General features: G+C 39.3%; 1 protein-coding gene across 5 annotated transcripts; it reads left to right on the top strand.

The window, feature by feature from the left end:
* The first annotated feature begins 263 nt into the window (after positions 1-263).
* Positions 264-15,430, top strand: MOSPD1 (motile sperm domain containing 1). 5 transcript variants are annotated; one of them, XM_064518329.1, is made up of 6 exons: positions 264-445; positions 5,546-5,802; positions 5,983-6,058; positions 9,353-9,579; positions 11,462-11,623; positions 12,211-13,334. In XM_064518329.1, the coding sequence occupies exons 2-6, from the start codon at positions 5,649-5,651 to the stop codon at positions 12,273-12,275; spliced, it is 684 nt and encodes a 227-aa protein (XP_064374399.1). In that variant the 5' UTR covers positions 264-445; positions 5,546-5,648; the 3' UTR covers positions 12,276-13,334. The 5 variants fall into 5 exon arrangements, with proteins under 5 accessions (XP_064374399.1, XP_025966808.2, XP_064374401.1 ...); XM_026111023.2 differs by lacking the exon at positions 12,211-13,334 and adding an exon at positions 14,128-15,430 and having other exon boundaries at positions 267-445; XM_064518331.1 differs by having other exon boundaries at positions 269-445; positions 9,353-9,576.
* The last annotated feature ends 297 nt before the right edge of the window (positions 15,431-15,727 follow it).

The following is a 15,727-nucleotide window of genomic DNA, read 5'->3' on the forward strand; positions in this document are numbered from 1 at the left end:
GCCCTTCCCAGGGCTGCGGCACGGCGGGGGCAGGGATGCCCCGGCTGCACCCTCCGCCGCGAGTACCGCCCAGGGAGCGCTGCTAGCGCCGCCGCCTCCTGAGGGGCGCCGGGCCGGGCCGGGCCGGGCCGGGCTCCCTCATGGGGCCGCGCTGGACCCCCACGCCCCGCGCGGGCGGAGGCCTCAGGCGCCGCCAGGGTTAACCCTCCCCCCCGAGCTGACATGGCGGCTGGGGGCGGGGAGCGAGGCGCGGGGCGCCAGGGGGCGGCGCTACGTGACGTCTCGCGATGCCTGGCGGCGGCGATGGAAGCGAGGGGGGAAGGGGGGGTGAGTCCGCCGCGATCCCGGCAGCCATAGCGACGACGCTACCTGCAGTGACGGGCGCAGGCGGGGGGGGGCGGACAAAGGGGGCGCCGCGCGAGCCCGCACCCAGCGGCCCCGGAGGGTGAGTGTGGGGCAGGGGGCGGCGGCGCGCGACACCCCGCCGTGACGCAGACCCCGGGGAGGGGGCGCCCCCCCCCCCGGTTGCCTGGCAGCCGCCGGCGCTGAGGGGTCCTGACAGGCCGGGTCCCCCCCTCCCGCCCTCCGCGGGGCCGGGGGCGCCGCGGGCCTGCGGCGGGATGGGGGAGGGAACGGGGGGGCCCTGCCGCGCTGCCAGGCCCCGCCGGGGCCGGGGGCCGCCTCTGCCGCCGCCCGGGCGGGCCCGGCCGCACGTGGGGAGGGGGCTGCGCGAGGGGGCCGGGCCGGGCCGGGCCCGTGCCGCGGCGCCGTCGGCGTTGCCGTCGTCGCCGGAGCGGGCAGGGCGCAAGCTGCGCGGAAAGGCCGTTAGCGCACGGTTACCCTCGCCTTTATCGCCGCCGCTCGTCGTCGAGGGACAAAGGGAAACTTGGCGTGTGCAATTACTTCATTTTCTTTCCCTTCAGCAGATGCACTTTGAGAGTCGAATTAGAGCGCCTTTCTTCCCTTCGCTCTCTTAGGAAGCAGTGTTTTCTTCAGATAATCTGGGGCATCTTGGTGTTTGAGCTGGGGATTTACCTGGTCTGAGATAGGAAAGAAGCCACGTAGCGCTAACCAACACCATTCATGTTTAAGAAACGGTCAGTTTGGGACACTGAGCGCAACCTGAAAGTGAGAAAATGTAGGGTAAAGCAGATGTGCCCTTGAAAGTCTGCCCTAGGGTCGGTCCTTCTGAGGCAGGTAGTAGTGTGGAGCAGAAGCAATGCACAGGTGTTATTCCACATTCCCCTGCTTTTGCACATATCTCGTTTGTACTTGAGTAAAATCTGTGTTACTGTCACCTTTTCAACATCTGAAAAATAGAAGGAAAGAAATTAATGTGGACGTAATAAATCTTGGTGTTTGTAGCAGCACGACTTACGCATGTCGTAGTCATCTGCTGTAATAGGTAACGCTCAAAGATTGTTTCATCTCCAGAGCATCCCAGAGACAGTTACTAATTACATTTCACATCATCCTGTAGACTGGTAAACAGCAGTATATTTTGGCCTAGGCTTTGCAAAGCCTCAGAGTAGTTCTGCCAGTTTAAATGTCACTGTACGCCTACTTAAATGTTTTGCAGAATATGTGCCTTTATGGATTAGCAAATTGAGGTGAGGTTAACCAACTTGCTCAAGGTCACAGAGTGGCAGTGACGGAGTTAGCAGTAATGGAGTCCACCCCAACTCCTGGTTCTGTGCTCCAGTCATTGGATCACTCTCCTGAATAATTGCAGGTAGTTTAAACATTAGATTGTGTAAGCGCACATTCAGGCCTCCAAAAACTTTTGGAGAAACAAAATATTGATAGACCTGCTCCAAATGTTATGCTATATTTGTACGTAGCTTAACGCAATTGCTCAGCTTGACATAGGAAAGACTTCCGAAGAAGAGTTCGTGGCTTATTTTATAAATACATGCTGAAAAGGCGTACGTACTTCATTCATGAATTTGCTTGAGTATGTAGTGTAGGAAAGTTTATTGTGTAGATTCAGAGGGTAGACTATAAGATATTATTGCATTATAACAAAAATAGATTATGCTGTAATTAGACAATTTTTAAAAGAGAAATGTGGAGATTAGGACTCTAAGGAGGCTATGTTCTGGATAAAATGTTTACCAGATGATATTCTGTACAGTTATTTGCAACTGTTAGGGGAAAAAAAAACCAAAAACATTCAGAAGTCATGGTGCTGAGGCTTTTGGAAGTCAAAATGGAACAAAAAACTTCCTCATTTGATTTAATTTTTCAGTGGATATTGTTAAATAATGTTGACTGTGATTTGTTTTTATTTCTGAGCCTAGAGGAAAGTTACATTTCATGGGTCTTTTTCTGTCAAGCTAAATTTATGAAGAGAGGGATTTCAAAGGAAATGCTGGCAGATCTGTGCTATTGTGATACAAGCAGTATTATATTTAGTAACTTCAGGGAGGGAGAGATCTTATTGAGCTAAAAAAATTATCAGTGACAATTGTTTGTCTGGACTTCAAAGAGTGTTGGAAAACTGGCTGACATTGTTAAGGTGTTATGCTCTGGCCCGTGTCCTGTAATGAGCATTATTTCTGACAGATTCCTGCACCTGTGTAAAATTTCATTGGTGATACTAGGAGTCCATCTGCACAGTTTAGGTCGCAGAATTAAGGGCACAGATCTATGTTTGGCAAAGATTTGTTTGTGCTGAACTTCACATTGTGCAAGTAATCATGGTGACTCTTGACTGTGAAAATTTAGTCATAGTGCTAAGAATCTGCCTATGTTGCACACAGTATAGAACAGCGATACTGAAGTTTGTTTTAAATGAGCAAGCTGGGATACCAAAGGCAGTCTGTTGTGTAGCTTTATTCTGAACACTTATAGGAATGATGCTTTAGGTTTACAGCCTTTCTGTGTAAGCATCTTTAAAGTTTCAGGTTGAGCGTTGTATGGAAAGCAGGCTATTGTTAATACTTTACCAGCAAATCTCAGCATATGTGCACTTTATAATGTGGTCTTTGGGAAAAGTACTTCTACTGATGTTATCGGTGAGATATTGCAGCTAGGTGACTTTTAAGACAAAACAATTGTCTCAAAATGGGTGCTTGTTGCTTTCATAGAAATGTCACACAAATTTATATCCTAGATGACACTGCTGTGTCAGCAAACCTGTGCTATATTTGCCAGGTTTTCCTTCTGCCACTTTGAGTGGTAACTTCTTATCCAGCCAAGGTAAATAAGAAAAGGAAGCAATAGCAGGATATACTTTTTTAAGATTAGTGGCTTTCAGCCTGCAAGTTGGTGGAATCCAGGGGCGGGGGTTGTGGAAGCTGGCTATCAGGCTTAGTGATCCATACCTCCATTGACATTGTGATTTGTGAGTTTTTGGACACCTAAACCTTTGTTGCTGGCTGAGCTGAAGATCGTGGGTAGCGGGAGTTGTAATATGACACCAGGATTCAGAATGAAACCTGTGCAGTGTTTAAATAAACAGTAAAGCATCAACATCATGGTAATGATTCAAAATAATCTTTTTGAACTTTAGTAAATACAGTCACTTTGAAACACCTAGCAGTAGTTTGCTTTTGGTTGTGTGGTAGTCTGAAGAACATATTAAAATATGGTTTAAAGCATTTCTTAGAAAAAAAATAACTTCTTCACTTCAGAAGATTGCCTGTATGTATGCATGTATAATATTTGCAGTATATATGGGTTCTCATACACGCTTATTGTATATTGCATTGAATTAATTTTTCACAGGATTTTTTCGTGATGTTCTGTCTGTAAGAAGTTTCAGAATAAATTGTTTTGTATTCTTGTGAGCTGGCAGTTTTTTCACATTAGATCCTCGTATAATCTTCATATACTTGAATGGAACACTGGCTCTTACTTGGCAATAGTACGTTAAGTTGTTCAAGAAATAATACCTAGACTTGCTGTGCAAAGTGATTCCAGAGTTTAGTAATTCCAAAATTCTAGCAAGCACTTAGAACCCAAATTACCATTTACAGATCTGTTTTTTTTTCTAGACCCTTCTTAATAAGGTAGCAGAACATCAACTTGGAACACTATCACTGGAGATTTGTTTTCAGAATATTATTAGTAGCATTTCAGTGAACTGGAAATAAATCTGTGCTCTGAAAAGAATCTGGATCTTGGGGAAAGAGATTCCAGTAAGAACCATACTTATAAATTCTACAAGCAGGGTTTTCTGTTTTTAAAAAATAAAGAGGCTGAAAAGGTTAGATTTTGAATAAGAATCAGATCCTGCAAATTTAAAGGTATGAAAGGGACTACAAGAACAGTCTACTCATGTTCTAATGAACATCTAAATTTGTGTGTTGTTTCAAATATGAAACATTTATCTGATGCTTGGAAATGTGAACATTATGATGTTCAGAACATAAAAATAAACACCTCTTTTTGATTGTTTGTAATGCTAGTGCTATTCTCTGCTAGAAATCTTAGAAACTAAATTTCTTCAGGTGCTGCCAGATTAGTTTACTAGTCCAGTGAACACCTGAAATGGACATTGTTTTATAAAGCTTCATTGGAAGTGGAACTTACAGCTAATAAGTCAGTAGGAAGTTAGTTGTGTTCTTCTTTTAATATTTTCAAAGGTAGAATAACATTAAGCTGCAAAGGAGACCTCGAGCTTGATTAGTAACCTATGGGAGATACAGTAAAATACAGCATTCTTGGAAAAGACGTATGTAGCTGTTTTATTTCGTTTTGTCTGTAGTGTGTAAAGTCAGTGATAAGTACATTCAGGAATCTGGCCTTTATTTTATGAATCGAATTTAGGATTGTTGCTTGATCAGGTCATGGGTTCTGGTTTTAGTTCTGGAGTGACACTTAAAATAAAACAAAACTGGGGGTGGTGCGTGGGAGAGCTATGATGGTTGTACTTCAGTTAGAGACAGTGGTGGTAAAATACCTTTCTTATTTTTTAATCGAATAACAAATCCAAAATCTATTTGGTATTGTTCATCCTGGTTATTTTTAAATTCATTGCCTTTAACTACCATCCAATTGTGACAAGAGTTTAGTTTAAGGTGTTCTCCATTCCTTTGTTCTGAATCTGCGATTTGACATACCTCAGCGCATATGTGAGCAGATACGTAAGTTATTACACTTCATCCTGGAATGTTTTGAGTAGGTCACTGCTGCAGCAGGATTCCTGCTTAAATGATGACTACTGCTGCCTTATATCTCGTGCTTCCTCATTTCTGCTCTGTCTTTTCTCAAGTGTTAGTTTTGTGAGGTGAGGATGGAATTTTGTTGTTTGGTTTGTATTTGTAAAGGATCAGCATAAGCAACCCTTGTCATGGACTGAGACCCCAAAGTGCTGTAGTGATACAGTGAAGGAGTGCTTTTCCATTCATTTAATAGTGTTTTTTTTAACTAGAGGGAAACCTGATGCAAATATATTTTTTTATTTCCATATTTTTGAAGGAACTTAAATATAGATTCATAACCAAGCATCAGGTTCTGTATTTTTAGTTTGTTGTCTGCATCAGTTTGTATGGAAATAATCTTCTTCCCTTTTCTCTTTTTTTCCTTTTTTTCCCTTCAGAATTGCCAAAATGCTTTGGAATTCTTAAACGATTCAAAAACTGAAGTGTCTGAGGATACAAAATCGTAAGAACACAAGAAGCAGCAAGGAGGATTCAGTGCCAATGCAGCAACAAAAAAGACAGCCAGAGTTAGTGGAAGGAAATCTTCCTGTTTTTGTTTTTCCTACAGAACTTATATTTTATGCAGATGACCAGTCAACACACAAGCAGGTGTTGACTCTTTATAACCCCTATGAGTTTGCCTTAAAATTCAAAGGTGGGTTTCCTAGGTTAAGTTCTGTTAAAGGGTTAGTTGGTGATCTTGAAGAGCCTAATTATAATTCATGTAACAAATCATATTGGTGGCAAAACTAAACTTGTGTCTATACATAAATCTGTCTATACAATCTGTGAGGTATTCATGTTTTATTACTACTACTGTCCTTTTCAATTGCAGTTCTTTGTACAACTCCCAATAAATATGCGGTGGTTGATGCTTCTGGTGCAGTGAAGCCTCAATGCTGTGTTGATATGTAAGTAAAAGATGGTTACTTATTTTTTCCTAATTATAGGACATTTGAGAATACCTTGATTTCCTTTAGCATCCAAGAAGTAGTAAATGCCAGCGTATATAGTATAAATTAAATTGGATAAATACATAGCATTTTTCTAACCTCTTACATTCTTCTGGTTGCCCAGTCTTTGCTGTTCTTTTGCTTTAGGGCAGAGGTACTAGAATATTGGATATATTTTCTTTTTAATTTTGTCTTTAAGCATAAGTAAAATGCTAGTAAATGCATCCTGTAGTATAGTTTGTAAATCAGCAGTGAGAGTAATATGAGCCTCCTCTAAGTACTATGTTATTTCTAAGAAGAAAAGCAAGACCCCCAGGGTTGGGATTTCTTTGTGAGAAATATTTGTTTGCAGATTGGCAAAATGAAAATGTATGAAGTTCTACTGAGCACACTTTCCTGGGACATGTTTAATAAAGGTACTTTTGCCTACCTTTCCCCCTGACCACTACTCTTGTTCTCTTTCTCTCTCTCCTTTCCTTGTTTATCCTTTCAGGTCCCAACCCAATAACAGAGAAAAGATGAATTTCAGTTAAGTTACCACAGCGATGTATAGGGCCTGTAGGCTGCTGTAATTCAAAGTAGAGAAAGCAATAGATATTTAAGCTAAAATAGCCTGACCTTTTTCATCTTCCATTTGCCATGTTATTTCTGTGCTGATGTATGTGAGTTCTGGGTAGTCAGGTATGGCCTAAAGAGAGTATGAAATATCTAAAAGAGCAGACTGAGCTTTCTGAGTAGAAATGTGCCAACTGTAAGACTCTAGAATCTCTGGCTAACGAATGGCCATTAAAAAAACCAAAACAAAACAGAACAAAAAAAAAACTTACTGAATGATTTAGGTTTTGCCAAGTAAATGGTACTGTGCTTAGGGAACTGGTCTTTTCCTTATGCTAGTTTCATTAGGTATAATTTAGAAAATTCTAGGGACTCTCCAAATAGAGAGGATGTTTAAAACACTGTTTGGACTAAGAAGTTTGAGTGGGCAGGGGGAATAAGCCTAAAAACGGCACAAAACTGATCAGAAGATACAGGCGTATTGGTGAGCTGTTCTAGTCTTTAGCAGACACTTACACAATGTTGCTTACATTTAGTTCATTTTGACAAATGTCTTTTAATAACTAAACGAAAATAAGATGTGTGCTTGTTCCGCAGGATTTTTTCTGTAGCAAAAACCCCACCCTGTTCCAATGGTTGTTGTCTAAAGGCAGTGTTTACTGCTAGGATATGAGCAGTACTATGTTAAGTATGGCCATTTGCCAGATAAACAGATATTCTACAGAGCTTGTAATTATGCAATGATCTCTAAAAAGAAACAGGAGAATGTATCTGTTTATAAGGGTCTGCAAAGAAACATCTCTTTGCTTGGCAGCAGATCCATGTTCTCATAGCACAGTGTTATGTAAAGATACTGTTTAGGTTGATCCTTAGTACCATGGTACTAAGAGTGGAAACAAAATTTTAAAAAGAAGTGTTAAGGAAGAAAAGAGTTGAACCTGATATGTTCAGTTGTATGAATTAAGATTGTTGGAAAAAAGCCTTTTGTTTTAGTGAAGGCAGCTGCCCAGCCAGCAGTCAAATTACTTACTGAAAGCCTGTCATAAGCACACACTTTTGCTTCTATCTATATTCCTGCAAGCTTCTAGCTTAGATTATTTGCTCTCTGTTTCCTTGTTGAATAGTCTATTCAAACCAGATACCAATTACAAGAACTAGCTATGTGTTAATGATTGACTTTGTAGATATCTTAGTGTCATATAGTTCCTTTAAATGCAGTCTAAAACATATAAATCTGTTTCTTGCAGCTTTTTAATATGTATGTTGTCACAAAGATACTTTTCTTGGAACAATTTTAAGAGTACTGTCCTGTGTCACTAAAGATAAAAAGACTTTTTTCCTCCCATGAGGAGGTGTCAACTTTCTTGAAGCCAAATCACTCACTCATATATATTTTTAAATCAGATTAGCTGTTATTTTCTTAGAAATGTAGAGTAGCCTTTCAAGAAAAAAAAATATTCCACTTTGAAAAAAAAATTACAATCCATGTTAACTTCAAAACCTAAATGGTATTGTTTTTTTAATGCTAGGTATGTGAGTATTTTCGTAGTATATTTGCAGAGAGGAGACAGCTGAGCAAAGCACCATTCACAGAGAGGTCTGTATGGCCTTTGATCAGTGTTATTTTAAAACTGCTTTTTACGGGTCCTGCGTACAATTTTTCTATGAAATACCATAAGACTGGAAGGAATATAACAACCATCACTCTGTCTTACTGTTGAAGCCATCTTAGTCAACCTATTCAAGACAGTAGAGCTCAGTGTAGTTTCTGGGCAGCGAGGAAGTTTACCTGGAAAACAACTGAATCTCTGGGTAGGACTCAAGCTGTATGTCTACACTGCAGTCCGAGTTGTGACTACAGCTCGTATAGATTTACCCGACCTAGCTCTTGCTGGCTAGCGGAGTAGTTGCAGCTTCACGCATTTCAACGTAGGCTGCAAAACATACTCAAGGTTAGCTAGATTAGATGAACAAAGCTTTGACAGCACAGAGCCCTATTATTGATATCCAGACTTGCTCACTGAAAGACAGCCAAGACATGTTTATACAGATGTGCAGCTATAATTTTGACTGCACTGTAAACATGCCCTGAATGGTGGGCTAGTGATTTTGAAAATGCCTTTATTGCGAGCTCAGTTTTTGCTATAGGGGTAATGAGTTTTGCTTCTGAGAAACCATTGTAAAGCTTTGAGCATGATTTCCTCAAAAAGCCAGACTTTTGCCATCATCTTGTTTGTCCAAGTGTTTGGCAGTCCTACTCTTCTTCTTTCCTTCCCTGTCCACCCCTGCCCCCCATACCTTTTGAACTCATTGGCCAATGTCAGACAACTTTGATAAAGGATTAGGCATCTATCAAATAATTGATACCTCATGAAAATTGGCAGCTAGGTCTTAGATTGAGGCAAAGGCTGCGTTCTGAGATAAAGAATTAAATATTCTTTTTGGCCAGCCAGTTGGATCAGGTGCATTTGGGAACCAAAGAGCCCTCTCATGTGGAGCCAGCATGGGGAGGGGAGAGAGAAGGCAAGATCAGCTCTCCAAGAATGCTGAGTGGAGAAGGAGGGAATAAGGATCTGGACTGTTGCACTGAATCTGTGTACAGGAGAAAGAGGGGAAACGTTGGGGTGTAAGATGTATTTCCATAGGAGACTTGGCTTTATTAGTTTGCCTGTTCAAAAATGTTGTTTTCCTCTGCAGTGTGATCCGCCACAGAGATGTTCGGGCTTCTCACTATGGTGTGATAGATAAATTCCGTCTGCAAGTGTCTGAGCAGAGCCAGAGGAAAGCACTGGGGAGAAAGGAGATTATTGCTACTCTACTTCCATCTGCAAAGGAACAACAACAAAAGGAAGAGGAGGAAAAACGAATAAAAGAACATCTGACTGAAAGTGTCTTTTTTGACCAGACTTTGTGTCAACCAGGTAGTTGAAATCTTTCTTTTACTCAAGTCCTCTGAAACAGTTTTGAATAGCTCAAGTGACTAGAAAAAAATAGACTAAAATAAATTTAAAATTAATTCTTTTAATTACTTGTAAAACTGCCATCTTTATCACTGAGGGATGGTGGTGCTCAAGAACCCAAACTGTGGCTGTTCTGCTTATGATCAAGATCCTTTGCTGCCCAAAGTTCATGTATTGTGCCTTGAAGAGTACATACTGCACTCCTCTGGTGCAGAATTTCTATTATGATCAATGAGAGCTCCTCTGCAAAAGGATAGGAGTTATTTCTTTTCCCCCTAGGCTTTTTCTTTCAGAACATATGCCCTTTCTGAGTTTGTTCCAAAGCCTTAATCCTCTATTTCCTGATGGGCAGGAAATATTGCCAAAACAACTTCTAATGTGCTCCTTGTTCTATGCCATCCCCCTTGTCAGTCTGAAAAGTACAGAAAAGTACAGTTGCTAGCTGGAAGCTCTCTGCACGTTATATACACGAGGAGGTGAATCAATAGCCTTGGGCAAAGTCTGGACTGAACAATTAAATTGAAAGGGTAGGGGAAGATAGAAAATATATTGAGTCTTTACTGTAATCTAAACTGATTCTTATTCTTGACTTGACTGTCTTCTTGTTACTTTCACTAATTTATACTGTAATATTTTTGTCACTGTTTATTTTTCAAGATCAGAACAAAAATCAATTCCAGAAAATAGATTAACTTGCTTGAGAAAGTTCCTCCTGATAAAACCAAACTGTTACACTATTCATATATGGTTTATTGGCTGGTGAAAAAACTTTTACTAAAAAAACCTCAACATAGATAATAGGAAGATCCACGATTAAAGAAAGCAAACGTATAAGAGTTCTGGAATCATAGAACAAAATGTTTGAACCACCTGAAGAATCTGATACTGGTCTTAATCCAAATGGCAATTCCTCTGCTTAAAAAGAAAGTTGTTTGCTACGTTATATGGCTTGCTTAAAGAACAACAATCAACAGAGCAACTATTTTTTTGTACGTAACCTGCAATCTAGAAATAATGGATTGGTGGAATTAAAATAGGACCCATACTGCTAGCTTTTCTGAGGATACAAGAACTTGATAGAAACATTGGCTAATTTCTAATGGGTCTTAAGAACTCGGTTAGAGAAACTCAACTGACATATCAGCTCTTCTTAAACAGCATAATAAAGAATATGAAGGACAGGATTTCATCTGTAGTCTGCATTTCCTTAGTGATACTGCACTGTCAGAGTGCTTCACATTCACAGTTTTTAAAGTAACTTTCAAATGCTAATACTTCGTGGCATAGAAACTGCTTCTGGCAGGTGCAACCCTTAAATCCTGTAAGGAAAGAAGGGGAACTTATCTGGCCCAGGAATCTCTGCTTACATCTCTGGAAAAAAAAAAAAACTGGCTACAAGGAGAGCAGAGTTTGCTGCCTGTGCTGCTCCTTTAAGTATTCTTTCCTAATTGATTACTAATTACTGAAAGAATATCAAGGCATGGAGTCAGGATGCATGGTGAAACCTCAGGCATTGCTGAAACTATCCAGCTGTCATGAGTGTGTGTATATATAGCCACTGGGCCTGTCAGGCTGTATCCCTGCAAAAGGGAGGGTTTGGTAACTCAAGTGAAAACAAGTTCCAGCATCAGGCTCAGAACAGGGAGCAGCTTTCTCACTGCAAAATGCAAAAGACTTAGGAAGATGGGTTTAAGTTTTTGTCTTGTCTCCTCCCCTTCCCCAAACTTCAGAGGAAAAAGAAAATCTCAGAATATTGCAGCTCTGATGTACTGCAGACATTTTTGCAAACATTTAACACTTATACTGCTTAGATATTCCTTACAGTGGGTATAATTTTATTTTTCAGAAAACAGAACTGCCTCGTCGGGACCTAGTTTACTAACAGTCTTCCTGGGTGTAGTGTGCATTGCAGCATTAATGCTACCTACTTTGGGGGAAGTGGAATCCCTGGTGCCTCTCTACCTCCATTTAAGTGTGAATCAAAAGTTAGTAGCTGCTTATGTTTTAGGTAAGTATTTTGGATTTTGTAAATGTTTTCCTGCAACTTCTGCGATTCAAGAAAATTTCTCCCATGTTTGCTTCAGCAAACTTGGCGACAAAGCACCATAGTGCATTTTCTTTTGCATCTCCACTTATTTAATGTACAGCCACAGTGCTATCAAGGGAGATCAATTATCATAAGTATTCTGGGCCAGATTTTACTTGATATTTGTAATAAACAGGCCCCTACATGCTAATTTCACCTTTGTTTGGTGACTGGTCAAATTGCCAATGCCTATAATCTGCCAACAAAGCTGAATGGAATGTGTTGTTGTTTCTTATTCTTACATTGAGATATAGAGTTGTTATATTGGAGAACCTAGATGTCTTCTGTTATTTTAAATTCTCTCTCCAGCCTAGATCAGCTGGTTGGAAAGCCTCCATCCACTAGCTTCTTAATAAGGAGTTGAAATGTATAGAAATAAGCTGTTGTAAGTACTTGCTAACAGACCGCTACCATCCACAACTCTTGACTTGTAATTTGCTCCTAAATTAGCAAGCATATAAAAGTTGCACATTTCATTTGATATGACTATTTTTCTATAACTGTTTCAGATTTGAAGAACAGTCATACTAAACACATTCTCCTGTCCCACTACCTGGCAGAAATCAGGAGTTAAAGAGAAGGAGCTAGGCAGCCTCAAACTCATAGATAGAGGTGAGGTAGTGATGGAAAAAGATGCAGGTTCTTGGTGATGAACACACACACACACACAATGGCTGGCTCATTCAAGTCAGTCTGTAATGCTGAAATGATGTTTAAACTCACCTGTCACTAACAAAAAGCCCACATCTTTGAGCTGATGGTGATGTATTTTCAGATCAGGACCTCACAGTAGCCCTTGCTTTATTTTTACCTCTAGTCTTGAAAATTACTCCAATTTCAACTGGTGCCAATTACAGTATTCAACTGTATGACTTCATACATTTGCAACAATGTATCTGTTTCTAGATGCAATATAAAGTAACATACAGGTTCTTACCAGTTTTGATTCCTTTGGTAGCAGTGTTCTTAGGTACATGGTAGATTCTTCTGTATGCAGTTCTTATTCATAAAGAACACAGGTTGATTGCCCTTGAGAAGACAAAAACACTTTCTTCCATGGCTAAGTACAAACTAGAAGGCTTAGCCTTTAATTGAAAATGGAGGCTTATACCACACCAGCTGGGCTACGTGACATCTGAGAAGTATTTACTTTACAGAAATGTTTTACAAAATAAACCGATTATTACCTGAACATCACTATATAAGTGGTGTAGGCTTTCTGTAGCACCTTTCTGTAACCTCTGTTGCTGCTCTGCAAAGATTTAGATAACCTAAGCTAAGGCCTATCCAGTTCTTGTAGTACTGATTTTCTGAGCTAATGCACAGCTTAACAAATAGCTGATCTCTATTTCCTGTTTAATGGATCAAATGCTTATCGAATGGAAGGCAGTGTTGCAACTTTGTTCTGTTGTGCTTCTATCTTTGAAATCTTTACAAAGTAAATACTTTAAATGAGTATGTAGTGGCAGGATAGTAAAATAATCTCAGCAATTTCTTTGTCCGTGGTGAGATCTCTGGATGTTAGCTGAATTCTCTGTAGTGAAAGGCTAGTGAAATATTATTATTTTCTGAGCCTGGAAGAAAGCAAGATTGCCCAAAAACTCAGAAAACTCAAGAAAATTGCTATTTTCTTGCTACATAAGGTTGGAATTCAAAGAGGCCTAATGTTTTTTCATATGCCTCACTGCCTTGTACAGTATAACCCCATGGCTAAGAACTTGCAGATTTATACTTTTTCTTGTGTCAGCACATCATTAAAGCGAACTTTTCAGTGTGTTATGAGTAGGTTTTTTAGCCCCGCATCTCCTGCTTTCATCTGCTGAACCCCCCTTTTTAACTGTTTTTTTACCTTTAATTATCAGAGCAGTTCCTTGCCCTCCCCCTTTTAAAGGTCACAACAAAGAGTCTGTAGAAGGTTCCCTGGATGGACTGACAAGGAAGCTTAACTGATCAAAGACTAGTTTTAGACAAAGATGCTATTCTGCACAGAGCAGAAACAAAAATGTCTTGTAGTTTTCCATTAATCTGCCTTAGTGATGATTCAGCATTTGAATTACACTGCCCATAACTAACCCCAGTAAAATTTGCCATCTTGTGTGCTAGTATTGTGCTTACCTAAGTTAAAATCTCAATGATATTATTTTCTAGCAATGAGATCTACAATTATTTGGAGCATATACAGCTTCTTTAAAGTTCTGTTAGTAGATTTACTGCACTTCAGTGTAATTTCCTACACTGATTTTGACTACATCAAGTTCTGGAGCAATATTTCTAGTATTTAAGTGTGTTTATATAAATTCATTCTGTATGCATTTTTTGCTCTCACCTTATTTTCTGGCCTGTGACAGAATAACTGACTTTTCTCTATTTTTGAATGTTTTATTCACTGAAATTAAAATGTCTAGTTCTTAATTCTTGTCTTTCAGGTCTCATCACCATGGTTATTTTGAGAACATGAGCAATGATTTAATAGGATGTCAAACACCTTACTGTATATTCACATCATGAATGTGGACTGCCTTTTACTCCCATTTGGCTCATTAAGATGCTAGCAAAATGTTCAGTGATTTAAGATACCTTCAGAAGTGTAATATATTTTAACTATGTATAATAAATGAAAGACTCGAGCACTTTTAGGTGCTTCTGTAACAGACAGCTATGAAATGTTCAGTGATACCTGTGAAAATAATTTCAAAATCTTTTATATCTACGCCTACTGTACAAAATCCTTATTAAAGCAACATTTGTTATTTTTAGTCTATGTTCACATCAGTGTGTGATCACTATAAAAGCAAACTGTCTTATGTAAAACCTTCATTTGGTTCGCGGTTGTACATAGATTGGTGCATAACACTTCTGTATACATACCAGAAGGATGAAAGTCATGCCTAATCATTGAAGAAAATTAAAAATTCCATCAGTGAAACTATGAAATAAACCATTAAAATTAGGTGAAGAAGTAGTTCTCAAATTCCTTACTTCATTATTACAAGTATACCACTGAGTGTTTTTCTTACCTGGGGAAATGATTTCTGCAACAGCCATTTTTTATCACGATTATAGACAATAAGAACAATTCTATAATTAGATCCTTTCATTTTTTTAGGGATGCATGCGATATACAAATGAAAAGGCATTAACACAAGTGGAACTCACGCTGCAAACTAATATAGAAGATAAATCAACATTTTTCTATTGGTAGAGACTAAATTAAGTATAACAAAGGCATTCCTCTACACCTCCCCCTCATGCAGCTATGATAGTGAATTTCTTTTGTGTGAGAAACTCCTGCTCAAATTTTTTTTTTTATATATTCTAGGTGAGTGTTTACACTTTGTTTCATTTAGCAAGTATTTCCCTTCATCTGATATTTCATTGTAGAGATATTTAGGTTAAAAATCTTATTTCTGAGGGCCCAGTATTCCTGCATTTGGTTCATGCACACAAATCCCTTGTTTATTTATGAGAGGTTTCTATAATATGCTTGGATCTGTATAAAAATTGTTTTGGAAATTAAACCTTCTTTCCCCCTGCATGTTATGAGTCACTTTTCTGTTTGTGCATGGAGGCATAAAGAAACCATGCAGACATGAGTGTTGTTTTTTGTTTTTTTTTTTTTTAAAAAGGGATTATGCAAAAGGTGAGGTTGAATTTAAGTTAATAATCACTGTATATTTTTCTTTGATACACTAAGTTTTTAAAGGGCAATAAAATGTTACTTTAATTTCAGTCTCTTGAGGATTGAGATTGTGTCATCTATCAGAGTCAGATGATAAACAGTGAAACATTAACAGTCTTTAAAAAAAAAAAAAAAGTTACTAACCGTTTTGAGAACCTGGTGTTCCAAATCCTGTGCTGCATATGCAGTGCTTTCTTTCCAGTTAAAAACTCTGAGATCCTATTTAGCTCCAGCTATTTTTCTGCCATTGTGGAGTTGCATTCTTGTAGCTTTGCTGTTATTCTCAAGTACCTATACTGTTAAATCTGATTTTCAGGAGGTGGTTACTCTTCCCCATCTACCTCTTC

Source organism: Dromaius novaehollandiae, chromosome 11 (assembly GCF_036370855.1).
Source record: "Dromaius novaehollandiae isolate bDroNov1 chromosome 11, bDroNov1.hap1, whole genome shotgun sequence".
NCBI classification, from domain to species: domain Eukaryota; kingdom Metazoa; phylum Chordata; class Aves; order Casuariiformes; family Dromaiidae; genus Dromaius; species Dromaius novaehollandiae.